Source organism: Scyliorhinus canicula, chromosome 13 (assembly GCF_902713615.1).
Source record: "Scyliorhinus canicula chromosome 13, sScyCan1.1, whole genome shotgun sequence".
NCBI lineage: Eukaryota > Metazoa > Chordata > Chondrichthyes > Carcharhiniformes > Scyliorhinidae > Scyliorhinus > Scyliorhinus canicula.
This window is the reverse complement of record NC_052158.1, coordinates 156951866-156979591: the sequence shown is the minus strand read 5'-3', so window position 1 is coordinate 156979591 and position 27726 is coordinate 156951866. Positions and strand designations below refer to the sequence as shown.

The following is a 27726-nucleotide window of genomic DNA, read 5'->3' as shown; positions in this document are numbered from 1 at the left end:
GTGCAAAAAAATGGTCTTTAACAATTTTTTTCTTTTAAATGCTTTTGGCATTCATTGCAAAAGCATTGGGAGAACGGTGAGGAAAATCTGTCCGGCTGAGTCGAGCTCCCATTGTACAAAAGGGGGGCAATGGGTGGCCTCGGTCGTGCATTCCCCATTCAGGCCCCTTATTCAAACCAAGTCTAGTTGAATAGCCGTGTGTTTCTTCGCACTGCGGCTGCCGGGAAACACGCGGCTAAACTCGCTCGCTCGAGGGACTTTGTTCTCTTTTGGGAAGATCACGCCCTCATGCTCAGCAACGGCGGGCATTTATGAAAATAGTTCATGACTCACAAGAAAGATATATCCCAGTGAGGAAGGAAGATTCCAGGAAGGGGTCAAATCAATAATTGTTAACCAAGGAAGTTAAGGATAGTAGTAAACTGGAGGAAAAAGATTATACAATGTGGCAATGATTAGTGGTAATCCAGAGGATTTGGAAAGATTAAAAAACTAACAAAATATGACCAAAAAATGGAAGATATACAATGAAGGTAAACTGGTGAGTAATATATGACAGCAAAAACTACTTTAAATATATAAAAAGGAAGAGAGAGACCAAAGTGAACAGAGTCCCCTTAGAGACTGAGACTGGGGAAATAATAATGGGAAACAAGGAAATGTCAGAGGAGTGCAACAAATACTTTGTGTCAGTCTTCGCGACACTAATAACGACTAAATAATCAAGGGGCAAAGAGGGAGAGGAAATAAATATAATGGGAGGGATTGTCCGGTCTCTGATGCTGAAATCGCATTTGCCGATCAGCCGGAGAATCCCCATTGGCTTGCCTATCAGGGGCGGTGCCACTTTTGCGATGCTCCGCCCCCTCCAAAATGGCGTACTACTCTCTGAGTACGTTGCACGCTGTATGGATGGACTCAGGACGTTACCCTCCGCCCTCCCCCCAATGCTCCGCCGCCGATGGGCCGCGTTCCGGACGGCGCCGGTCACATGCGGTATTTTTTTCGGGAACTCGGCGTGGCAGCTGCGGAATGTCCAGTGCCGCCACAGTCGGGGGGCGGGGGGGGGGGGGGGGGGAGCCAATCCGCGGGCACTGGTGGGGGGAGGTCCAGGTGTGGCGAGCCTGGCCAAAGGAGGTCACTATTTGGCAGACTGGGTCCGCGGGCAGCCGCTGAAGGCCGCCGCCGTGTGCATTCTCCGTGTGCATCCACCTGTCAATTCTCCGGCCGTATCAGCAGATGGAGAGCTGAGGGCTTCACACTGCCTGCCTGCTAGCCCCCCCCCCCCCCCCCCCCCCCCCCACCAGACTGAGGATCGGTGGCCGTTTTGCGCCGTTTTTTTCGGTTGTAAAACGCCAGCGTTCCCATCTATCACTAGAGGAAAAGGACAAGGGAAACTAATAGGGCTAAAGTGTGGTGGTTCCCCTGTACCTGATGGGCTGCATCCTAGGATAGTAAAGGAAGTAGCTGCAGAGATAGTGGATGCACTGGTAATATATTCCATGAATCCTTAAATTCTGGAAAAGTCCCAGAGGATAGGAAAACTGCCAATGTAACACCATTATTCAAAAAGGGAGGGAGACAAAAAAACAGGTAATTATAGGCCAGTGAGCTTAACGTCTGTCATTGGGAAAGTGTGAGAGTCCATTATAAAGGATGTAATAGCAGAGAATTTAGAAATGCAGAATATAAACAAGCAGATTCAGTATGGCCTCGTGAAGGAGAAATCATGCCTGACAAATCTATTTGAATTCTTTGAGCAAGATAGATAAAGGGGGCCCAGTAGATGTAATATACTTGGATTTCCAAAAGATGTTCGATAAGGTACTGCATAAAAGTCTCCTCAATAAGATCCCATGGTGTTGGGAGCAGTATATTAGCCTGGATAGTGGATTGGCTAATTGATGGAAGACAGAGTTGGGTGGAGCATTTTCAAGGTGGCAGCCTGTAATTAATAGAGTGTCACAGGGACCCGTGCTGGGGCCACAGTTATGTACAATATATATTAATGACTTGGACGAGGGAAGTGAATGCACTATTGCCAAGTTTGTGGATGACACAATAATAGGTGGGACGGCAAGTGGCAAGTGATGACACAAAGAGTCTCCGAGGGATACAGACAGGTTAAGGGAGTGAGCAAAATCTTTGCGGATGTAATATAGTACATTAATATGTGAAATTACGCACTTTGGAAGGAAGAATAAAGGAGCTAAATATAAATTAAATGGAGAAAGACTGCAGAAAGCTGCAGCACAGAGAGATCTGGGGCTTTCTTGCATAAATCAGAAAAAGCTAGCAAAAATTGTTCATCAGGTAATCGGGAAGGAACAGGGAACGTCGGCCTTTATTTCAAACGGAATGGAGTACAAAAATAGGAAGTCCTACTCAAACTATACAAGGCACGAGGTAAACCACACCTGGGATATTGTGAACAGTTTTGGTTCCCTTCTCGAAGGAAAGATGTACTGGCAGGGAAGGTTCACTAAGTTTGTCCCGGGTATGGAGGGATTTTCTTATGAGGAGGAGTTGAGTGGATTGGGACTGTACTCAATGGAGTTCAGAAAAATGAGAGGGTGACCTTATTGATTCATATAAGACTCTCAGAGGGGCTTGACAGGGTAAATGCTGTGAGGTGGGAGAGTCTAGGACCAGAGGGCATAATCTCAGAGTAAGGAGTCATATAAGACAGAGATGAGGAGAAATTTCATCCCTCAGAAGGTATTGAATCTGTGGAATTCTTTACCGCAGAGAGCTGAGGGGGATGGGTCGTTAAGTAGGCTTAAGAAGGTAGAGAGAGGCCGATTTCTAATGAGTAAAGGTTTAGCTCACTGGGCTAAATCGCTGGCTTTTAAAGCAGACCAAGCAGGCCAGCAGCACGGTTCGATTCCCGTACCAGCTTCCCCGGACAGGCGCCGGAATGTGGCGACTAGGGGCTTTTCACAGTAACTTCATTGAAGCCTACTCGTGACAATGAGCGATTTTCATTTTTCATTTCATTTCAATCATCATGGGGAGAAGGTGGGAAAGTGTTGAGGATTATATCAGATCAGTCAGGATCTCACTGCATGCCATGCAGACACGATGGGCTGAATGGCCAACTTCTGCTCCTACGTTTTATGGTCTTATTTTCACTTACACGCCTTTTGGTCCCAAATGGTGAATGAACGACAGCTGGTTGACACCAATAAACTCCATCTGTAGAAAGAAGAAAGATAATTTGCATATATTCAGAACCTTTCACATCTACGGAACACCTCAAAACACTTCCCAGCCAATGAAATGCAATCAGTGGCCTCGCATAAGGAAGTGTGGCAGCCAATTTACGCATAGCAAGATCACACAAACAGCAATGTGATAATGACCCAGGCAATAACTTGCTTTTGGTGATGTTGACTGAGGGTGAAATGCTAGCCAGGGCTCCGAGTAACTCCCCTTCTCTTTTGTGTCGCGGGAGCTTCGAAATTCACCTGAAAGGACAAATGGGGCCTTGGTCACATCCAGAAGATGCACCTCCATCACTGCAGCACCCCCTCAGCACTGCGCTGGAGATTCAGCCTGGGTTAGAACCGCCCCCCCCCAACCCAGGATCCCGCCATGTTCTGCTAATGCTCCCTGTTGGTGGATGTATAAAGGGGCCAACGACTTTCCAGAACTGCGGGTGTGATTTTTTAAATTCGGGTTCAGCACGTGAATTATGTATCATTTCAAGGATGCGACATTTGAGCTGTCCGGTGTTCCAGATTCTTTGCCGGAGTTTTTTGGTTCACCCCCAGCAGACACGGGAGAACAGGAAGATCACGCTAGCGGGAAGGGCCAGATTCCAAGTACGGTCAATAAATTAAAAAATCAACAAGACACAACCAAATTACAAAATTATTTCCCCCTTTTTCTCCCCTCACTAATTGCCCCCACCCTCCCCCCCCCCCCCCCCCCCCCCCCCCACCCCAAACAACCCCCGCCCACTCACTGGCAACAAACAGATCCTTGAATAGAGACAGAAAGAGCCTCCATTTCACATAAAAACCTCCTTCTGACCCTCTAAAAGCAAATTTAATTTTCCCCAGTTGTAAGAACTCTGCCATATCCCCCAGCCACGCCGACACCCTCTGTGGCAGCGCCAACCTCCATCCCAGTAGGATTCGCCGCCGGGTAGTCAGAGTGGCGAAGGTCAGGGTATCGGCCTCCTTCCCCTCTCTAGTCCCTCCGGCAACTCCAAAACTCGCCAGCAACGGGCTCAGAACCATCCTGAACTCCATACTCTCCGACACTGTCTGGGAAATCTATGCCCAGAATCCCCCTAACTTCGGGCAAGACTAGAACATATGAGCCTGATTCATAGGCGCCCCCCCCCCCCCCCCACTCCCCCCCCCCCCACCCCCCCCGAGCCTTTCATGCCCCTCCACAACCTCAGTGAAGAAGCCATTCAAATGACCTGAGTTATAGGGGGCCCTGTCCGCCACCTTAAACTGTATCAGGCCCATCCTAGAGCAGGATGATGTCAAATTCACCTGGTGCATAATTTCGCTTCAGGCCCAACCCCCAGCTCTACCCCCAGCTCCCCCTCCCATTTCCAACTGGTCTCCTCCACTGGCATCTTCTCCATTTCCAGAAATCACCCATAAATATCCACAATCTTCCCTTCCCCCCCCGCTCGTCCTTAGTTAACAATCAATCCAGGAAGGTTTGCCTCAGTCGCTGAGGGAACGAGGGGAGCTCCTTATGCACAACATCCCTCACCTGTATGTACCTGAATTCACTCCCCCTCGGCAGCTGGGACTTCTGCAACTCCTCCAACCTCGCAAACCTCCCTTCCACAGGCAGATCCCTGACCCCCTTCCCGATGCCAACTCCCGTATGTCACGTCTATCCCGGCTGGTCGGAACTTATGATTTCCGCATATTGGGGTCAAAACTGACATACCCCCCTGTTCCAAAGTGCCGCCACGACCGGGGTGTTGGGATAGCTACCTGGGGAGAGCGGGAGTGGGGCCATTACCAAGGCCTTTAACACAGGAGGCCTCCTCCATCTGTACCCATTTTGAACCCCCCCACCCCCACCCCCTCCCCCACCCACCTCCAACCTCCTCCCGGACCCCACCCCCACCCCACCCCATCTGCCGTCCCCTCTGCAAAAACAACCCTCGGAATCCTGGGCACCTTACCTGCCCATACAAATTCCATGATTAACTTGCCCTCCCCTCCGAAAGAACATCTTTGGAAGGAATATCGGAAGAGTTTTATTATTATTATTATTATTAGAGACTGGAAAACAAATATAAAGCTCGGGGTAATGATCATCTTTATAGTCTGCACCCTCCCCGCTCAGGACAGCAGTGTATGCCACCTCCTCAAATCCCCTTTAACCCCCTCTACTGAACCAGCAAAATCCACTTACTCATCATGGCCCCATCATTGGCCACCAAAATTCCCAGATACCGGAAACCTGATGTGGCCAAATTAAATGGCAGGGCTGCTAAATGACAATCTCTGGGAATACCTCACTCCCCACTCAATTTATACCCAGAGGAGGCGCTGAACTTCCCTAATATTCCTTAATATGTCCATTATTTTCCCCATACATTCCATGGATTCGAAACATATAACAATAGACCATCTGGGTGCAATAACACCCTCTGCTCCCTACTTGCCCGTTCAACGCCCTCCCACTCTCTTGATGCCCGGAGTGCAGTAGCCAAAGTCTGAATAGCCAACAGCAGCGGGGACAGTGGGCATCCCCGTCTCGTGCCCCCATATCGCTGAAAATATCTCAAGTTCATCGTGTTCATCCTTACATTTCCCTTGGGGGGCAGCATACAGGAATCCCACAAAATGATCGTTGGCCGCAACCCAAACCATCCGAGGTTCTAAACAGGTGCCTCCATTCTACCCGGGCAAAAGCCTTCTCTGCGTCCGTTCATATAAACCTTCCACCGCTTTACCCCGAGAGGCAAAAGTGCGAACCACTGCGTCGCCGTGCTGCTATTTGAGTGATGCTGATCAGCAAGGGACTGTGGTGAAGAACCTCCTGCCAGCAGAATGCCAATGGAGCCTTGACTTCCGCCTCGGCCTGGAATCAATGCCTCAATCGGCAGACAGACAGTGCAGCAGAGAGAGGCCTTACCGTCGCATGGTAGTTCCGGTACATGGGCATCTTCAACAGTTTGGCCAAGTAATCTTCCAGCTGCTTCTGTAGAGGGAAGGAAAGAATTTCAGAAAACCTGGATGATAAAGGAGCTAAGTTGCCCACATTGATGCCTCTGGCAGAGAGGGCCCCTGTGGAGAGCGTGTGTCAGAATACAGGACCCAGAACACCAATGTCCATCAGGCACAGTAACAGAGCGGTGATGTTCCAGGGTGAATGATCCACAAAATATGAGTTCTGAGCCCAACTCGCCAATAAATAATCATAAATAAATCAACAGCGACAATATAAAAATTTCAAATCAGTTTAATATAAATAATAAATCGGGCAGTAAACAACTTTTGATTGTGACCGTGAAGCTGTTGGATCGTTGTAAAAACCCAACTAGTTCACAAATGTACTTTTAAATTGGCCGCTTCACCTGGCCTACACTGTCCCAACCTGTGACTCTTAACCTTCAACAACCCTCTGAGATCTCTGCGCTCCTCCAATACTGACTTCATTACATCCCTGGCTTTAACCCAATATTGACGGCCATGGCTTCAGGACCTAGACCCTGGAATTCTCTTCCCAAGGCCCAAGTCTCTCTCTTCCTTTGAGATTCCCGTTAAAACAAATCTCTTTCACTGAGCTTATGGTCACCTTATGCAGCTCAGTGACAAACTATCATCACATTGTCGTGAAGCACCTTGGGATGTCTTATTAGGATGAAGGGGCTATGTGAAAGCAAGTTGTTGTTGTATGCACTGGGGGTGTAACTGAAGGGAGGTCTCGCCCGTCGGATTGAGAGCCAGTGGGTGATCCATGCCACCTCCTGTGGCGAAGGTCTGCAGCATTAGGCGCTAATCAGCCACCTGAATGGCTGGTGGTGGATCTGCCCTAGGATCACGAGCCCCGGGGGCACCTGTTGAGAGTTGCCAGCTGACTAGAGGTCAGCAGCTGCTGATTGCTGTCAGCTCCATGGGTTGTAGTTGCCAGAAACATACCCACCAGGGGCCCAGGACCAGTGAGGGGCCCAGGTCACAGGTGAGTGAGGGCACGATAGGGGTCGTGGGGAGGGGATCTCTGTCTCTGAGCGGTGGTCAGGGATGTCAGAAGAAAGGGCAGAGGGTGGTTCCCAGTGGGCAGTCTGATGCCAGGTTCCTCAACATGACACTGGCAATGGGGTCCGACCCTTAAGTGGTTATTAATCAGCCTTCCCACCCTAGGGCTAATTGTGACAGAGGCCCATCCCACACCTTCTAGCCCAATTAAATTTGCCTGGGAGGAAGATATTAAGGCCCTATGTTGGAGACAACCCACTTGGTTATTGCCCAATGTAGCACAAAATCTCGTACAGGGTGGGGGGGGGAAACTTCCATTTTCATCGGGTTTCAGACGCACTGCCTGAAAAAGCAGCAAGACTCCTACGCTGACTCAGAGACAGAAGGCCCCGCTCTCCCTTCCGCTCATCAGGCAGTTACGTGGACAACCTGGGCCTCCCTCCCGACTGAAGATCCTGGGATATGGCACCCCACCTGCTCCCGCCTGCCAAGAGATTCTGGCCAATCAGAGGATGCCATGGCTGCTGCCATATCAGCAGCCCCTCCCCCCCCCCCTCCCCAGAATCCCAGGATTATGGAGCAACCCAGGGATCCGGTAGGTGCCTAACAGCACAGTGGGTGTACCTGCACCACTCGGACTGCAGCGGTTCAAGCAGACAGCTCACCATCATCTCCCCAACGGAAACTAGCAAAGAGCAATAAACCCTGGGGTAACCCAACGACATCCACCTCCCGTGAATGAATTCTGATAAAGGATGGGGGTGTTGCAGAGATAGGAAGGGGAGTGACATTGGAAGGATTTGAAATCAAGGATGGATGAAATTTAGAATCAAGGTGGTGTCGGACTGGGAGCCAGTGTACCTGGACCTGGTTCCAGCATCTGGATATGTAACTGACACCAGTATCCAGGTCTGCAATCGGCACCTCCACAGGACTCTCAGCAGTACATACACCCGGCTGCACCATCGGATAACACGTACCCGTCGACTAGAGATTTGTTCCTCTCTAATGATGTGTTCGGAGCTGCGAGGCAGAGTGGGCATAGTCCTGGGTTCTCCTCGCTTCACCGTCTGTCTCCTCACTGTGTAACTGGAAGCCAAAGACATCATTATCATAAAAGCGTACTGAAAGAAAAAGCATTTCAGCCCATCGAAAGTTCACTCGGCCTGTCTAGGACGATACCCACCCATTTAATCTCCTCAAGGGAAAATGTATCAAATTCCATCATCCCAAAAGTAAAACCCAGCAGAACCTGAAAATGTTGTGCTATGTGCCTACATGCCATTGTATGTAAAGTTGCCCAGCACTGGGGGTATGATGTATAGAGTCACATGGTAATTGGCTCAGCGAGATCACTCTGGAAGCTTGCCTACATAGAAAAACAGCTCCATGCAAGACAAATCTATGATGGACTGCGGCGGTTCAAGAAGGCAGCTCACCACCACTTTTTCAAGGGCAATTAGAAATGGGCAGTAAATGCTGGCCTATTTTTAAAAATACCTGGGATCTATGAATAGTTAAGGATTAGCAATAAATGGTTCATGTTTCAATATACACGTCTAAAGGTCCCATCATTTGACTAAAAATAAATTTAGAGTACCCAATTAATTTTTTCCAATTAGGGGGCAATTTAGCATGGCCAATCCACCTACCCTGCACATCTTTGGGTTGCGGGGGCGAAACCCACGCAAACACGGGGAGAATGTGCAAACTCCACACGGACAGTGACCCAGAGGCGGGATTGAACCTGGGACCTCGGAGCCGTGAGGCAGCAGTGCTAACCACTGCGCCACCGTGCTGCCCTTAAAGGTTTCATCATTGACTCATCTAAAGAACCCATAATATAACAGAAAATATTTTTTCATCCAACTTTGCATCTTCACACTGCTCACCTCGCCCTTCACCCCCCCCCCCCCCACAACATTGCCTCCTCGACTATCACTGCTAAAAAACATGTGGTGTCTTGCTGTGTTCAATTCCCTACTTTACATCAGCAATTACACTTAAATTGCCTGTGAGGTGCTCTGAGGTGTGTCTGAGAGATCTTGTGAAGCAAAATTAAATGATCAACACCACTCCTGCCCGAGAATTCATCGGAACTCCACTTCTGAGTTCAGTGCGCATTTCCCTTCCTCTATTGCAAGACCAGTTACTGCGTTTAAAACACGTTTGCCAACTATTGATTCAGTAGGGCAGTTAAGAAACAGGTCTTCGAGATATTATGTTGACAGTTGCCCAGGGCAGGGTCACCACATTCCACTGCTTTCCATCCTTGTCGGTTTTTTCCTACCGGTCTGACTGAGGTGATTTACACATAAAGCGAGGGCGAGGGAGGTGAGGAGCGTGCTGATTGCCCCCCCCCGCCCCTCCTCGGCCTCGCCCCCCCCTCCTCGGCCTCGCCTCCCCCCCGGCCCCGCCCCCCTCGGCCCCCCTCGGCCCCGCCCCCCCCTCAGCCCCCCCCCCTCGGCCCCCCCCCTCGCCCCCCCCCCTCGCCCCCCCCCCCCCCCCCTCACCCCCCCCCCCCCTCGGCCCCCCCCCCCCCTCGGCCCCGCCCCCCCCCTCCCAAGGGCGCCGAAGTTCAGCTTGCCCGGGGCGCCAGCAACCCTAGAGCCGGCGCTGGTCTGGAGTTTACACATTCTCCCCGTGTCTGCGTGGGTCTAACCCCCACAACACAAAGATGTGCAGGGTAGGGTGATTGGCCACGCTAAATTTCCACTTACATTGGAAAAAATGAATTGGGTACTCTAAATTTATATTTAAAGAAAGAGAAAAGTGTGAGAGCCATGTATTCAATCAAAACGTGTCCAATCAAAACGTAAACTTTTATTTTGTTTTTAAGATTTGAAGTTGATGACAGTTCTATTCATGTATAAATGATTCAGCATTTTCTATAACTCGTTATGAAATATTCGATGTGTATTAAATGTATTCAATCTTAATCAAGGGTCGAGGTTAGTGAGCAACCTTGCGGCCCACTGAGTTGAAGGAGGGTCACTCATGCGGCCCACTCACGGGCCCAGGTTGCTCCTCATTGGGTTAAAGAGCGTCTTAAAGGAGAGAGAGAGAGAGGTGGAGATGTGAACACCTTCCAGGAGCAAATTCCAGAACTTAGGGCTAAAGCAGCTGAAGCTATGAGATGGGGGTTAGATGGGAAGAGGAAAATAGCAACAGGCGAAGAACAAGAGATTTAACTGAAGGAACTCAGGCCACAGATGACGATTACCTCAGTGATTTCGACATGCAAGGCAAACCTCGCAAAAAAGACTTCCAACCCAAATAAATTCAAATATTGGTATTAAAAAGTACAGTTCAGTGTATAAATGCTCGAGGGGCTCAATGGCTCCTTCTTCCTCTGATTTACAGAAATTCCTCACTTTGAATGACTCCCCTGTTTCTTTTGTTACTTTTCTTATTCCTCACGGTAGCACAGTGGCTAGCACAGTTTCTTCACAGCTCCAGGGTCCCAGGTATGATTCCCGGCTTGGGTCACTGTCTGTGTGGCGTCTGCACATTGCTGACTGTGCGGAGTCTGCACCTTCTCCCCGTGACTGCGTGGGTTTCCTCCGGGTGCTCCGGTTTCCTCCCACAGTCCAAAGATGTGAGCTGGATTGGCCATGCTAAATTGCCCTTTTTGTCCAAAAAAGGTTAGTTGGGGTTACTGGGTTACGGGGATGGGGTGGAGGTGTGGGCTTAAGTAGGGTGCTCTTTCCAAGGGCTGGTGCAGACTCGATGGGCCAAATGGCCCCCCTTCCGCACTGTAAATTCTATGATTCCTGCCCCCAACTTTCCCAAACCCTGTGACTCTTTCAGGATTCTGGGGCAGTCGCCTCAATGCGCAAAGTCTCCAGTCGAGTGGGGTTGCATCCGTGATGCCTCAGCAACGTGGCTGGAAGATGGTTGGGGCAGGCGAGGCTGACAGTAGTGAAATGGAGGGGAAGGGAGAGGGTGTTTGTAGGGGCTATCCTCATTCCCACAGGCCCCTGCTTGGAAAAAGAAAGGAAGTTGGAAAGAAATAAAGGAGAGAGAAAGGGGTAGGTTGGGAGCGCGCCCCCTCAATCGCCCATACCCCGTGACTACAACTTCCGTTGGTGCGTTCCAGCTTTAAGATTACCTGCGTGTTGGGATTGGCAGGCGCAGGATGGCTTTGTATCGGAGAAGTTCCCTGTGAAGTTCTTGAAAATGTTTGTATTTCCTCTTGACCTTCCAGGTGAACTCTCCATGTTTCAACTCAATGGTGTAGACGTTGGGACTTGGGACCTGGTGGTGTCAAATGGGTAAGAAAATAAAACAGATGTTAGACCGTGTGTGACAGAGGCAGGTCTGAAATACTCAAGGAACGGGACTAACAAAGAGGTACCAAGCAGTCTAACTGTTCAATGCCCCACACTGTGGTCAAGTGCAGAGTGACAGGGTAGACCGCGCCTAAGTTTAATGATTCATTCAAAGGCAAACACCTCCCTCGTGTTGCACTTGGTCTGTCAGCCTGGCCTATCTGCACAAAGTAGATAAGTCACCAGTCCAGATGGGATGCATCCTAGGTGGTTGAGCAAAATAAGAGTGGAACGTACAGAGGCTCAAGGTTGCAATCTTCCAATTCTCAACAGGATGTGCCAAAGTATTGGAGGATTGCAAATGCCGCACCCCTGGGATAAACACAGCGATAGGCTTGTCAGCCAAATGTGGGAAAGAAACTCTGGGACAATAAACACTTTTTAAAAACTACTTCGCTCTGCACCTGAATGCAGTAAGATATAGGGCTATGGATCTTGTGCAGGAAGGTGGGATTAGAAAGGGCACCTGGGTGTCCCAGGGCTGGCATGAACAAGATGGGCTGAATGGTCTCCTTCTGTGCTGTAACTTTTCTATGGTTCTATGATGTTATTTAACCGGCATTTGGAAAAATACGGATTAATAAATGAAAGCTGGTGTGATTTATAAAAAAGGTCATCTTGCTTGATTAACTTGAATGAGTTCTTTATTGCAATAATGAAGAGGTTTAATGAAAGTAGTGTGACTGATGTTGTGTATATAGACTGTCAAAGGGTGTCCAATAAAGCACATATCATAGAATCGTAGAGCCTCTACAGAGCATAGGGAGGCCATTCAGCCCATCGAGCGTGCACCGACCTTCTGAAAGACACTCCACCCAAGCTCACTCCCCCCCCCCCCCCCCTTTCCCAATAACCCCTCAACATAACCTACATATCTTTGGACACTAAGCAACAATTTATCATGGCCAATACACCTAACCTGCACATCTTTGGACTGTGGGAGGAAACCGGAGCACCCGGAGGAAACCCACGCAGACACGGGGAGAACGTGCAGACTCCACACTGACAGTGACCCACCCAAGTTCGGAATCTAACCTGGGTCCCTGGCGTTGTGAGTCAGCAACGCTGACCACTGTGTTGCAGTGCGGCAATTATTGCAAAATAGAATCCCACAGGATTAATGTAGCAATGGCTGCAGGATACAAAACTGCTCACGGTCGGAAAGCAGAGTGTTTGGGTTTCTTGAGCTGGAGGGAAGCATTCAGTGATGTTCCACCCATTAGGATCACTGCTGGTTCTGAGATATATTCCTGACCTGGACTGGGGTGTAGATATCATAGAATTTATCATAGAATTTACAGTGCAGAGGGAGGCCATTCGGCCCATCGAGTCTGCACTGGCTCTTGGAAAGAGCACCCTACCCAAGGTCAACAACCCCACCCTATCCCCATAACCCAGTAACCCCACCCAACACTAAGGGCAATTTTGGACACTAAGGGCAATTTATCATGGCCAATCCACCTAACCTGCACATCTTTGGACTGCGGGAGGAAACCGGAGCACCCGGAGGAAACCCACGCACACACGGGGAGGATGTGCAGACTCCGCACAGACAGTGACCCAAGCCGGAATCGAACCTGGGACCCTGGAGCTGTGAAGCCATTGTGCTATCCACAATGATACCGTGTACCGGGAAGAATAGTAAAATTTGCTAATGGCACAAAGCTCCAAATGTGGGCAACAATATGGAGGTTAGTAACTGACTTCAAGAAGACATAAACAAACTGGGAAATGGGCAGACCCATGGTAATGCAATCTAACACAGTATTGTGAAGTGATACATTTTAGGTAGAGAAGATTAACTTGGCAACACAAACCAAATAGCACATTATTAAAATAACAGAGAGGCCTTGTGTAGCTATCTTCGAAGGTGAACAGGACAAGCTAACTTCAAAAAGCATATGGGAATCGGGGCTTTTTAAATAGAGACAACAGGGCACGAGGCCAGGAGGGTTCTGCTGAACCTTTATCAAACACTGGTTGAAGCTCAGTTGACACACTCTGGTTCCAGATCCAGGCGCCACACTTTAGGGAGGATCTCAAGTCCATGGGGAGGGCGCTGAGGAGATTTATTAGGATGGCCCCGGAGTGGAGGGGCTTTACGTGGAGAGACGGGAGAGCTGGGATTGTTCTCCTTGGAGCAGAGAAAGTTAAGGGGAGATTTAATCATGAAGGATTTTGATGGAGTAAATGAGGAATAATTGTTCCCATTGGCAGGATGGTAGGTCACCCGAGAATGCAGAATAACTGAAGGGGAGATGAGGAGAGATGTTTAACCCACCAATTTATTGTGATCTAGAATGCACTGCCTGAAAGGACGGGGAACAGGAACTTTCAAAAGGGAACTGGGTAAGTAATTGAAAAGGAAAAATGATTCAGGGCTACAGGTGAAGCGCAGATGATTGGGATTATTTGGATCGCTCGCTCAAAGAGCCAACACAGGAATGATGGGCCAAACAATCTCTTTTTGTATTCTATCAATCTGCGATTCCAATTCTCTGGAGGAGGGCCATCAGCTGACCCACAGACATCATGAGGGTTATCAACTCTGATTGGCCATATTCTTGGAGGTTTTGTCACATGACCTCCAACCACCCTGCTGTCCCCAACCCCACCACACCCACCTGCCACCCCAATTCTCCCTGGGGCGGGTCAGCTGATTAGTCCATCCTCATGGACATCCACCTCTGATTTAGAGAAATTCCACACTGTTAATGACTCCCCTGTTTCTTTTATTACTTTTCTTATTCCTCAAGGTAGCATAGTGGTTAGCACTGTTGCTTCACAGCACCAGGGACCCGGGTTCGATTCCCGGCTTGGGTCACTGTCTGTGTGGAGTCTGCACGTTCTCCCCGTGTCTGCGTGGGTTTCCTCCGGGCGCTCCGGTTTCCTCCCACAAGTCCCGAAAGACGTGCTTGTTAGGTAATTTGGACATTCTGAATTCTCCCTCAGTGTACCCAAACAGGCGCCGGAGTGTGGCAACTCTCATAATCACCTTTAATAATCTTTATTGTCAGAAGCACCCGCACCCATGGCCCCTCCTGTAGCGAGGCTGTGAGAGGGAGTTTTTGATTATCCTGGAATCGATCGCATCGTCTCACCATGGCTGAGTCAAGGCCGGGTTACCTGACATAACTCTCGCCGGGCATTTTCATTTTTGATACTCCAGGGTGGCCATTATATAGCTCCATAGTATCGGACAATGTCTGGGCAAGGGACAACTGCTCAGGACCCCCAGAGAATGGTACTGTCCTCAACACTGAGCTCATTGTTCTTACTCAGATAGGGTTTCATTCCTTCTGAGGGTTGTCCTGGGATTTCGCCGTTCAGGGACATGTGGTTTAGTTCAGACAGAGTCGGATTTTTTTGTGCCCAGGCCTTAATTTACATTGTGGACACCGGAAGTCTTGAAAAACGTTTCAGGTCATCACAGCCTCTTCTAATGCTGGTAAATGAGCCGGGCTTGTGGGCAACGGAAGGCGACTCGTCACATCGCCATCACCTTTACCGCGTTCCAGGGCAGATCTCGGAAAGATATTCACAAGCTGCAAATGTTAACATCCAGGTAACCGGGGGAATCACCATATCATATTTAAAAGGTCTAAATAAGAGCTTGTAGCAAGTTTTAAACTCACTGCTCGTTTCCATTCTGTGAGCTCCCGTTCGCTCAATCGGGAAGTTCATATTCCACTAATCCCATGGAGAGATCTATTGGTGATCCCCCGTATCCTTTGACCCCGTATCCATGTTTGAATAATTGTTGACAATCAAAAGAACCTTTACCCATATCTGATACCTTTAAAGTAATAAGCAGTGATGTTTCAGATTTTTTTTTCCTGAAGGTACAATTTGTTGATGAATAGAGTACTTCTCCCAGGTTTCCATTCCCAGTTGTGTCCTGGAATATTAGCCTTTATTTCCTGGAAGCTCCAGGATCGACCTGAAGGGTTACCACAGAGACAGCTGTCGACTGGGTTATTTCACCCTGTCCACCATTGACAGGGCACAAATCAGGAGTGTGATGGAATGTTCTCCACTTGCCTGGATGAGTGCGGCTCCAACAATACTCAAGGAGCTCAACACCATCCAGGACAAAGCCGCCCACTTGATTGGCATCCCTTCCCCAAATGTTAACTCCCCTACCACCAATGAATAGTGGCAGTCGTGTGTACCATCCACAAGATGCACTGCACGATCTCACCAAGGCTCCTTCAACAGCACCTTCCAAACCCATGGTCCCTACCACCTAGAAGGACAAGAGCAGCAGATACCTGGGAACCCCACCACCTAGAGGTTCCCCTCCAAGCCACTCACCACCCTGACTGGGAAATATATTAGCCGTTCCTTCACTGTCGCTGGGGCAAAATCATGGAACTCCCTCCCTAACAGCACAATGGGTGTACTTACACTACATGGACTGCACTGGTTCAAGAAGGCAGCTCACCCACCACCTTCCCAAGAGCAATTAGGGATGGGCAGTAAGTACTGGTCCAGCCGGCGCTGTCCACATCCCATGAATGAATCAAAATGATAATTGTGCCTGGGTTAATAGTGGCAGAAGCAAAGTTGTGGTTTGGTTCTAAGTGCAGACACCCTCACCTTTGATGTGGAAGTAAATCGTTCCACCTCCATCACGTGGACTTTGATAGGTTGTCCAGTGAGGTACACCTTGATCTCAGGTTCCTTGAAGGAATTTGTCTTGTAAATGGCTGAGAATGGGATCTGATAGCCACCTGAAACATAAAAGGTTGAAACATGGAACAGCACAGAAGGGATTATTCAGCTGAATGGGTCTGTGCCAGCTCCACACAGACTATTCCCACCCTTCCTCATCTCACCCCACCAGCTTACCCTTCTCTCCCTTTCTCCCTCACATGTTCAACTTACTTCTCCTTCAATGCATTTATTCTCTTTGCTCGAACCACTCCCTGAGGTAAATAATTCTCCCTTGGTGGGTTCCTCCGGTCTGCCGGCAGCGCACTCTCGCCCACCGATTTCCCGAGTGCATGGGAGCGACCATAATGGGAAACCCTATTGTCCGGGTGCGGGAACGGAGAATCCCCCTGCTGACGGGGTCCCGCCGCGTCGGAAAACGCAACTGGCGGATCGGAGAATCCCGGCCCACATTCCCCCCACTCTCTGGGTAAAGACCTGGGGCTGGATTCTCCCCTACCCGGCGTGACGGAGGGTGCCGGCGTAGGGGAGTGGCGCCAACCACTCAGGGGTCGCGCCTCCCCAAAGGTGGGGAATTCTCCCCACCTTTGGGGGCCAGCCCCGCGCCGGAGCAGTTTGCACCAGAAGACTGGCGCAAACACCCGGCGCAGTCGGAAGCGGGGCTGGCCGAAAGGCTTTCGGCGGTCGGCGCATGCGCCGGCAGTGACGTCAGCGGCAGCTGGCCGCTGACCTCACTGCCGGCGCATGCGCGATGCGGGGTTCTCCTCCGCGTCCGCCATGGCGGAGGCCGTGGCGGCGCGGAAGGAGAAAGAGTGCCCCCACGGCACTGCCCCGCGGAGTGAGCAGGGGGCCCCGATCGCGGGCCAGGCCTCCGTGGGGGCACCCCCCCGGGTCCGATCGCCCCCCGCCCCCCCAGGACCCCGGGGGCCTGCTCGCGCCGCTGAGCCCGCCGTTCCAGAGGTGGTTTAAACCTCGGCGGCGGGAGAAGGCCTCCCAGCGGCGGGACTTCGGCCCATCCGGGCCGGAGATTTGAGGTAAGTTTAAAAAAAATGAAATCCCGCCGGCGCCAGCTGTTTTCACAGGCTGCCGGCGGGATTTGCACAACTCCGGTTTATGACCGGCGGGAGAATTCAAAAACCTGCGGGAGCGGAAATAACGCCGCTTCCCGCCTATTCTCCGACCCTGCGTGGGGTCGGAGAATTTCGCCCCCGAATTCCCCGTTGATTTTATTACTGACTGTCTCATGCCGGTAGTTCCTGGTTCTGGCCTTCCCACAAGGAGAATCATCTTCAGGTCGGACCTATCAAACCTCTTCAGGCGTTTAGAGTCCTCAATCAGGTCACCCCCTCGACCTTCTCTTTTCTTCAGTATTGTCTGACCGATGGGAGCTCAGTGATAAACCACAACGCCTTGTTCCCTTGGCAGAACATCACCGCGGTGCAGAATTTCCCAAACCGCTGCAGTTGGGTTACAAATCACTGATTCAGCCTCAGCTGAAGTACTCTGGGCACCACACTGTCGGGAGGATGCCAAGGCCTCGGAAAGGGTGCGGGGGAGATTGACCAGGACGGTAAGAGGAATGAGGAACACAGGTTGAAGATAAGCGGCAAAAGAGCCAGAGGGGAGGTGAGGAGAGGGTTTTTTGCTTTTCTCACAGCGACTGGTCCTGATTTGGAAGACGCTACCAGAAAGATTGGCAGGGGCTGTGGGGAAAGAGCTGGCAACTTGGATTAATTATACAGCTCTTTCAAACAGCTGGCCAGAATACAGTGGGGACCATTTTGCGCCTGCGTTAACCGTGAGCGCAAACGTCGACGTGGGCACAAAATCCCGTGAGAATCGGAGATTGAGAATTTCCCAACAGCGAGATCAGATTTTCTCCCGCCCCTCGCCAGTGACGTAACAAGGTTTAAATACATTTCAATAAATTTTAATATAATCAGCGGGCCTTCCTGCCATATGTACCCTCCACATTTAGAATTCCCCCCAGTGTGGCAGTCGAGGGGAATCCATCGGGGACGCACAGCTAAGCATAGCCCCCGGGGGTAGAGGGATGTGCCCGGGGGCAGTGCCAGGGGCTGGCTCTCTGGGGAGTTCCATTGGAGGGATGGGGGGAGTCCCCTTATGTGTGGGTCGTGAAGGGTTTGCCCCGGTGCTTGTGGGCAGGGGGTTCTCCTTATCTATGATGGGGGGAGCATCCCCGGATCTATCGGGGGGGGGGGGGCGAGGACCACCCTCACGATGGCAATGACCGTGCCCCCAGACTCTCTGTGCACAGAATGCCAGAGAATCTGTGAGCAATCTTGCTGTGCGGCTGGAGAGCGACACACTGACTTTCTCACCCCAGCCAGCACTCTGTGCGAGTTCATTATATCTGGGCAGGTATTGAGGGAGGAAAATACTTTCAAGTGTTGCATGATTCTTGCATTTTAAGTGAAAGCCATTCTCACCGGGTTCTCTCGCATCGGTGACGGTATCACTGTCCACCTCCTCTCCCTCCAGACGCAGCTCATTGGTGTCAAGCTTCTCCATGAGTTGGCTGATGCCCGTGGCCACACCTTTCAGCGCAGATGACCGCTGTAACGAGCTTTGCATTCGCTCCGACATTTTGAGCTCTAGCACTCAGACACGAGACAGCCAGTCTGGAAATAAAGGAAAAATAAATCAACTTGTGTTCGTCTGGCACTCTTAACTTGATAAAACATTTCGAGACGCTTCATTTTTAAAAAATTCATTCATGGGTTGCAGGCATCGCAGACTGGGCCAGCGAGGGGCTGGTTTAGCTCACTCGCCAAAATCGCTGGCTTTTAAAGCAGACCAAGCAGGCCAGCAGCACGGTTCGATTCCCGTACCAGCCTCCCCGGACAGGCGCCGGAATGTGGCGACTAGGGGCTTTTCACAGTAGCTTCATTGAAGCCTACTCGTGACAATAAGCGATTTTCATTTCATTTCTGCTCAGCAGCTCCGGGGTCCCAGGTTTGATTCCCGGCTTGGGTCACTGTCTGTGCGGAGTCTGCACGTTCCCCCGTGTCTGCGTGGGTTTCCTCCAGGCGCTCCGGTTTCCTCCCACAGATCCCGAAAGACGTGCTGTTAGGTGAATTGGACATTCTGAATTCTCCCTCTGTGTACTCGAACGGGCACCGGAATGTGGGGACTAGGGGCTTTTCACAGTAACTTTATTGCAGTGTTAATGTCAACCTACTTGTGACAATAAAGATTATTATTATTATAGTGAACCAGGTGAGATTTTACAACAATCAACAATGGTTTCATGGTCACAATTAGATTTTAATTCCAGATGTTTTATGGAATTTAAATTCCACAATGGTGGGATTTGAATCTGGGTCCCTACACCACTGCCTCCTCCAGTCACAGGAATGATAGAAAGGAAAATCTGATTCCGATTTTATACAGTATCTGAAAGGTGGAGAGGTTAAAGGAGGGGATTCCAGAGCTTGGGGCCCAAGTGGCTAAAGACAAGGGACGGGATTCCTAAAGATGGGACCCTGGAGCTATGAAGCCATTGTGCTATCCACAATGCTACCGTGCTGCCTAACAATGATCTCAAGCTCTTTTTGCATAACAGGAACAACTTGGATTTATATACTGTAGCAAGTTAGTAAAGTCACTATAGTCCTAGATGACCATAGGCTACATTCCCCTTTAAGCTGACAAGCAGTGAATAACCTGAGGGTTGAGAAGGAAAGAATAACCTCAGTTGATACTGGAATTGAACCCACACTGTCAGGCCCCAGTCCAGCATCACTAATCAACTGTCCAGTCAACTGAGCTAAACCTTACAGAGATAGGGAGGGTTGTGGGATTGGAGGAGGTTACATAGATAGGGAGTGTTGTGGGGCTGGAGGGGATTACAGCGGCAGGGAGGTTGTGGGATTTGAGGAGATTACAGAAATAGGGAGGTTATGGGATTGGAGGAGATTACAGAGATAGGGAGGGTTATGGGATTGGAGGAGGTTACAGAGATAGGGAGGGTTGTGGGATTGGAGGAGATTAAAGAGATAGGGAGGTTATGGGATTTGAGGAGATTACAGAAATAGGGAGGATTGTGGGATCGGAGGAGATTACAGCGGTAGGGAGGTTATGGGATTGGAGGAGATTACAGTGGTAGGGAGGGTTGTGGGATTGGAGGAGGTTACAGAGATAGAGAGGGTTGTGGGATTGGAGGAGGTTACAGAGATAGGGAGGGTTGTGGGATTGGAGGAGGTTACAGAGATAGGGAGGGTTGTGGGATTGGAGGAGGTTACAGAGATAGGGAGGTTGTGGGATTTGAGGAGATTACAGAAATAGGGAGGTTATGGGATTGGAGGAGATTAAAGAGATAGGGAGGGTTATGGGATTGGAGGAGATTACAGAGATAGGGAGGGTTATGGGATTGGAGGAGGTTACAGAGATAGGGAGGGTTATGGGATTGGAGGAGGTTACAGAGATAGGGAGGTTATGGGATTGGAGGAGGTTACAGAGATAGGGAGGGTTGTGGGATTGGAGGAGGTTACAGAGATAGGGAGGGTTGTGGGATTGGAGGATATTACAGAGATTGGGAGGTTATGGAATTGGAACAACATAGAACATAGAACAGTACAACACAGAACAGGCCCTTCGGCCCTCGATGTTGTGCCGAGCATTGTCCGAAACCAAGATCAAGCTATCCCACTCCCTTTCATTCTGGTGTGCTCCATGTGCCGATCCAATAACCGCTTGAAAGTTCCCAAAGTGTCCGACTCCACTATCACAGCAGGCAGTCCATTCCACACCCTAACCACTCTCTGAGTAAAGAACCTACCTCGGACATCCCTCCTATATCTCCCACCCTGAACCTTATAGTTATGCCCCCTTGTAACAGCTACATCCACCCGAGGAAATAGTCTCTGAACGTCCACTCTATCTATCCCCCTCATCATCTTATAAACTTCTATTAAGTCACCTCTCATCCTCCTCCGCTCCAAAGAGAAAAGCCCTAGTTCCCTCAACCTGCTCTCATAAGACCTATCCTGCAAACCAGGCAGCATCCTGGTAAATCTCCTTTGCACCCTTTCCAATGCTTCCACATCCTTCCGATAGTGAGGTGACCAGAACTGCACACAATACTCCAAACTGCAACATAACCTCGCGGCTCTTATACTCAAGCCCCCTGTTAATAAACGCTAACACATTATAGGCCTTCTTCACGGCTCTATATACTTGAGTGGCAACCTTCAGAGATCTGTGGACATGAACCCCAAGATCTCTCTGTTCCTCCCCATTCCTCAGAACCCTGCCGTTGACTCTGTAATCCGCATTCAAACTTTTTCTACCAAAATGAATCACCTCGCACTTATCAGGGTTAAACTCCAACTTAAATTGGAGGCGATTACAGAGATAGAGAGGTGGAAGGTCATGGAGGGATTTGAAAACAAGTATGAGAACTTTATAATTGAGGTCTGAAGGTGGATGGACTACACCCCAGCATTCTAAAAGAGATAGCTGAGGAGATTTCGGAGGCATTGCTGGTGATCTTTCAGGAATCACTGGAGGCAGGAAGGGTGCCAGAGGACTGGAAAAGTGGCTAATGTAACACCCCTCTTTAAGAAGGGAGGGAGGCAGAAGATGGGAAACTATAGGCCGGTTAGCCTGACTTCGGTCATTGGCAAGATTTTAAATTCAATTCTTAAAGATGAGATTGCGGAGTACTTGGAAGTGCATGATAAAATAGGACTGAGTCAGCAGTCAAAGGGAGGTCATGATTGACAAATCTGTTAGAGTTCTTTGAGGAGGTAACAAGGAAGTTAGACAAAGGAGAACCAGTGGACGTGATTTATTTCGATTTCCAGAAGGCCTTTGACAAGATGCCGCATAGGAGACTGTTAAATAAATGAAGAGCCCATGGTGTTAAGTGTAAACTCCTGGCATGGATAGAGGATTGGCTGACTGGCAGAAGGCAGAGAATGGGATAAAGGGGTCTTTTTCAGGATGGCAGCCGGTGACTAGTGGTGTCCCTCAGGGGTCAGTGCTAGGACCACAACTTTTCACAATATACATTAATGATCTGGAAGAAGGAACTGAAGGCATTATTGGTAAATGTGCAGATGATATAAAGATCTGCAGAGGGACAGGTAGTATTGAGACAGCAGGGGGCTGCAGAAGGATTTGGACAGGCTAGGAGAGTGGACAAAGAAGTGGCAGATGGAATACAATGTGGAAAAGTGTGAGGTTATGCACTTTGGAAGGAGGAATGGAGGCATAGACTATTTCCTCAATGGGGAAATGCTCAGGAAATCAGAAGCATAAAGGGACTTGGGAGTCCTTGTTCATGATTCTCTTAAGGTTAATGTGCAGGTTCAGTCGGCAGTTAGGTAGGCAAATGCAATGTTAGCATTCATGTCGAGAGGGCTAGAATACAAGACCAGGGGGCAGCACGGTGGCCTAGTGGTTAGCACAACCGCCTCACGGCGCTGAGGTCCCAGGTTCGATCCCGGCTCTGGGTCACTGTCCGTGTGGAGTTTGCACATTCTCCCCGTGTCTGCGTGGGTTTCGCCCCCACAACCCAAAAATGTGCAGAGTAGGTGGATTGGCCACGCTAAATTGCCCCTTAATAGAAAAAAAAAATAATTGGGTAATCTAAATTTATTAAAAAAAAAAAAAAAAAAAGAATACAAGACCAGGGATGTACTTCTGAAAATGTATAAGGCTCTGGTCAGACCCCATTTGGAGTATTGTGAACAGTTTTGGGCCCCGTATCTGAGGAAGGATATGCTGGCCTTGGAAAGGGTCCAGAGGAGGTTCACAAAAATGATCCCTGGAATGAAGAACTTGTTGTACGAAGAACGGTTGAAGACTCTGTGTCTGTACTCGTTGGAGTTTAGAAAGATGAGGGGAGAAAATATTGAAACTCACTGGATACTGGGAGGCCTGGATAGAGTGGATGTGAAGAAGATGTTTCCACTTGTAGGAAAAACTAGAACCAGAGGACACAACCTCAGACTAAAGGGACGATCCTTTAAAACAGAGATGAGGAGGAATTTCTTCAGCCAGAGGGTGGTGAATCTGTGGAACTCTTTGCCGCAGAAGGCTGTGGAGACCAAATCACTGAGAGTCTTTAAGACAGAGATAGATAGGTTCTTGATCAATAAGGGGATCAGGGGTTGTGGCGAAGGCAGGAGACTATCAGCCATGAATGAATGGCGGAGCAGACTAGATGGGCCGAGTGGCCTAATTCTGCTCCTGTGACTTATGGTCTTCTGTTGTTGGTTAATGTTATAACCCACACGGGATGACCCACTGCCCTGTGGACCTTGCAGAATACAAGCACCCCCGATAAGGAGGGGGGGGGGGGGACCCTTAACTAAGTTCATGTGCCTTTGCGTAAATCGAGTCGGCCAGTCAGAGAAGGCTCAGTGGGGAATGCCGGGATCTGTACATAATAGTTAACGTGTTAAATAAGGTCAATTTGTATTTTCTCTCCAACTCGGTGTGGACTCCTTCCATTGCTCCTTACGAAGGTTAACAAGGTGTTAACGTGGGCCAGCGAGCACAGAGAGGATTAGGAATGGGACTTAGTGTGAGTCTGAACATCGGCACTGGGGATTTGGATGATTTCAGGTTTACAGAGGGTGGAGTGTGGGAGGTTGGCCAGACGTGCACAGGAACATGTCAGATCTGGAGGGTTTCAGCAGAAGCTGGGGTGTGGCATTGGTGAAGTTGGGCGATATTAGGAAGGTGGATATAAAGGGAGCAGATATGTGACGAGGAACTCAAAGCAGGGCCAAATATGGCTCCAAACAGAAAAATTATCAAAGAATTCTCAACAATCCGTGCCTTCATTTCCTTTGAATATTTTAGTTCAATGCTTACAAAAATAAACGAGATGGAAAACGAGGCAGCTTTGGCTGACTGTCAAGAACATCCAATCAACTGCTTTCTGATTGGATGATTGAAGGAGGGACACTTCCAGGATTGGTTTGTCGAGTGACCAATGTTGGCGGCATTGGGGAGGGCGGGGGGGTGGTCACTGTGAAGCAGGAATCTGCGTGGTAACATTTCTTGGAGCATGGACAACGCGAATTAGCAACAGGAGGAACAACGCAGGCGAGAACAGGAAGGGTCTGACAGCAGCTGCTGAACAATTATCTCATCCAATTTGGTGCTTCCCTTCTTGCGTAAACTGGGCTTCCAAATTCACCACTTGCAAATGAGGCAATGTCTGCACTGCCGTCTGAGTCCAACTAGAAAAAACTAACAAGCTTTGGAATGATCCCAGGAGGATGCTCTGAGGTAGTGGCCAACACTCCTCAAAACACAAATATTGACACTGCGGAAAAATAGAAAAGAAGGACTTTCATGCCAGGGGCGGCATGGTGACGCAGTGGTTAGCACCGCTGCCTCACGGCACCGAGGACTCATGTTCGATCCCGGCCCCCAGTCACTGTCCGTGTGGGGTTTGCACAATCTCCCAGCGTCTGCCTGGATCTCACTGCCTCAACCCAAAAAGATGGGCAGATTAGGTGAATTGGCGACGGTAAATTGCCCCTCAATTGGAAAAAGAAATTGGATACGCTAAATTTATTTAAAAAAAGAAGGACTTTCATTTTTCTATTAATTCTTTCATGGACGTCGGCATCGCTGGTAAGGTCAGCGTTTGTTTCCCACACCTAATTGCCCTTTGAACTGGGTGGCCTGGCCAGGCTAATTTAGAGAGGGCAGTTAAGGGTCAACCGCATTGCTGTGGGCCTGGAGTCACGTGTGGGCCAGACCAGTCAAAGACGGCGGATTTCCTTCCCTGCAACACATTGGCGAACCAGATGTGTTTTTTTTTCACATCTATTCTGGCCACTGTTACTGAGACGAGCTCTCATGGAATTGAATTTTAATTCGACCAGCGTGGGATTTGAACCCATGTCCTTGGCCGGGATGCTGGATGACTCGACCAGTAACATCGCCACCACCATCTCCACAAAGTGCCTTTCACCACACCAAGAAGTCGCAAAACACTTCACAGCCAATGAAGAACTCGGCAATTTGAAGGGAGGACTGCATTTCTTTAATATATGTTTTCCTATGGATTCAAATGAAATGAAAAATAAAAAATGAAATGAAATGAAAATCGCTTATTGTCACGAGTAGGCTTCAATGAAATTACTATGAAAAGCCCCTAGTCGCCACATTCCGACGCCTGTCCGGGGAGGCTGGTACGGGAATCGAACCGTGCTGCTGGCCTGCTTGGTCTGCTTTAAAAGCCAGCGATTTAGGCCAGTGAGCTAAACCAGCATGGCAGGGGTGGGGTGGGGGGGGGGGGGGGGGGGGGGGGAGAGGAGGGGGGGTAGTGGGGGGGAGGTGGGTGAGGAATGGACTTTTCCACCAAGGTCATCTCCTTCCACAGCCCATATACACTGTCGCTTCTCATAGACGTTACAAACTCATTTAATCCCCTATTGGGAGATTATATAAAGGCCCTCCATCGCCCTCCATTTGCTTAATATGTACAGTTTATTAACTCTGTTACCTGACCCTGGAACCTTCATTTCCACAGATCACATTTCCTTAGTCCCATCCACAAGGGATTTATGAACGACTTTGGTCTTTTCCTCTGAATTTCACCCAATAACTTTCAGCCCCATTCCTGTCGCACAAGCTGTCATTTGGAGCAAATTAATTTGTACATAAGGTCATGTTCCTGGATGTCTAGTCAATGGCATTCGGAGAAGGAGAAAATAGATCATCAATGTCGCAATGACCCAACGTACCTTGTGAAAAGGTATCAGTCTGCCAGGCTTTGGGGCAGAGATGGAGTTAGAGATGTCTCTGATATTTACCTGACACAAACAGTAGCCATTGATCACCCCTTAGACTTCTCAACTCCAACGGATACAAGCCCAGCCTCTCCAACCATTCTTCAGAACACAACCCACCCATTCCAGATATTAGTCCAGTAAACCTTCTCTGAACTGCTTCCAAACCATTCTTCCTTAAATAAAGAGCCCCGTACTGTTCACTGTACAGTCTCACCAATGCCATAGAATCCAAAGATTCATAGAATCCCGACAGTGCAGAAGGAGGCGAATGGGCCCATTGAGTCTGCACTGACCTTCCGAAAGAGCACTCTACCTAGGATCACTTCCCCGTCCTCCCCTTGTAGACTCATGCATTGATCATGGACAATCCATCTAATATGCACATATTTGGATTCTGGGAGGAAACTGGAGCACCCAGAGGAAACCCACGCTGATACGGGGAGAATGTACAAACTCCACACAGTCACCCAAAACTTGAATCGAACCTGGGTCCCTGACACTGTGAGGCAGCAGTGCTAATTACTGTGTCACGGTGCCTTGGAAAACTGAAGTATAATGTCCCAACTTTTGTATTCACTTCCCCTCTCAATAAACAATAACGTTCTATCAACTTTCCGAATTGCTTGCTGTACCTGCTTACTAATGTTTTGTAATTCATGCACTCAGACACCCAGATCCCTCTGCACCTCACAGCTCTTCAATCTCTCGTCATTTAGATAATGTGCCTCCTTTTTTATTCTTCCTGCCAAAATAGACAATTTCACATTTTCTCACATCATACTCCATTTGCCAGATCTTTGTTCACTCACTTACCCGATCCATATCCCGTTGTAGCTTCCTTATGCCACTTACTTTCCTACCTATCTCTGTATCAACAGCCAATTTTGCAACCATACCTTCAAAATAGTCGTTTGTAAAAATTGTATAAAGTTGAGACACCAGCATTAATCTCCACAGCACAACATTCATTAATCTTGCCAACCAGAAATTCGCCCATTAATGCTTACTCGCTGTTTCCTGTTAGCTCGCCAATCTTCTCTCAATATCAATACATTCCCATCCACACCATGAGCTTTTATTTTAAGCAATAACCTTGATGTGGCACCTTATCAAATGCCTTCTGAAATCTAAGTACAGTACATCCACCTGCTCCCCTTTATCCACAGGCCTATTACTAGAACATCTTTAACGATAGCAAAAATGTTAGAAGCTACGACAGATGTTAAGCTAACTGGCCTGCAGTTTCGTGCTTTCTGTCTCCTTCCCTCCTTGAATAAAAACCAAAGAATCCCTACAGTGCAGAAGGAGGCCATTTGGCCCATCGAGTCTGCACTGACACAGGATAAACACTTGACCTACCTACCTAATCCCATTTGCCAGCACTTAGCCCATAGCCTTGAATGTTGTGACGCGCCAAATGCTCATCCAGGTACTTTTTAAAGGATGTGAGGCAACCCGCCTCTACCCCCCTCCCATGTGCTTTGCTTTATATAGATTGCGGGTAGTGTCTTGAGATGGACTGAAAGCTGATTAGCAGACAGGAAGCAAAAGGTTGGAATAAATGAATGTTTTTCCGATTGGCAAGCAGTGACTAGTGCGGTACCGGAGGGATCAGTGCTGGAACCTCACCTGTTCACATTATATATTAATGATTTGGACGAGGGAACTGAGTGCATTATCTCCACATTTGCAGGTGATACAAAGTTGGGTGTGAGGGTGAGCTGTGAGGAGGATGCAGAGATGCTTCAGCGG

General features: G+C 49.2%; 1 protein-coding gene across 5 annotated transcripts in view; it reads right to left on the bottom strand.

The window, feature by feature from the left end:
• LOC119976532 (phospholipase D1-like) overlaps positions 1-27726 on the bottom strand; it is a 196672-nt gene that overhangs the window by 69323 nt on the left and 99623 nt on the right. For 4 of the 5 annotated variants that reach the window (XM_038817094.1, XM_038817092.1, XM_038817091.1 and 1 more), the window contains 6 exons: positions 18640-18831; positions 16115-16248; positions 11296-11441; positions 8165-8273; positions 6121-6186; positions 3137-3195 (listed from right to left, as the gene is read on the bottom strand). In XM_038817094.1, coding sequence (XP_038673022.1) covers positions 3137-3195; positions 6121-6186; positions 8165-8273; positions 11296-11441; positions 16115-16248; positions 18640-18796 — 671 coding nt within the window. In that variant the 5' untranslated portion in view covers positions 18797-18831. Of the gene's footprint in view, positions 1-3136; positions 3196-6120; positions 6187-8164; positions 8274-11295; positions 11442-16114; positions 16249-18639; positions 18832-27726 lie in introns of those variants that run through there. The other variant, XM_038817096.1, reaches the window with a different exon arrangement.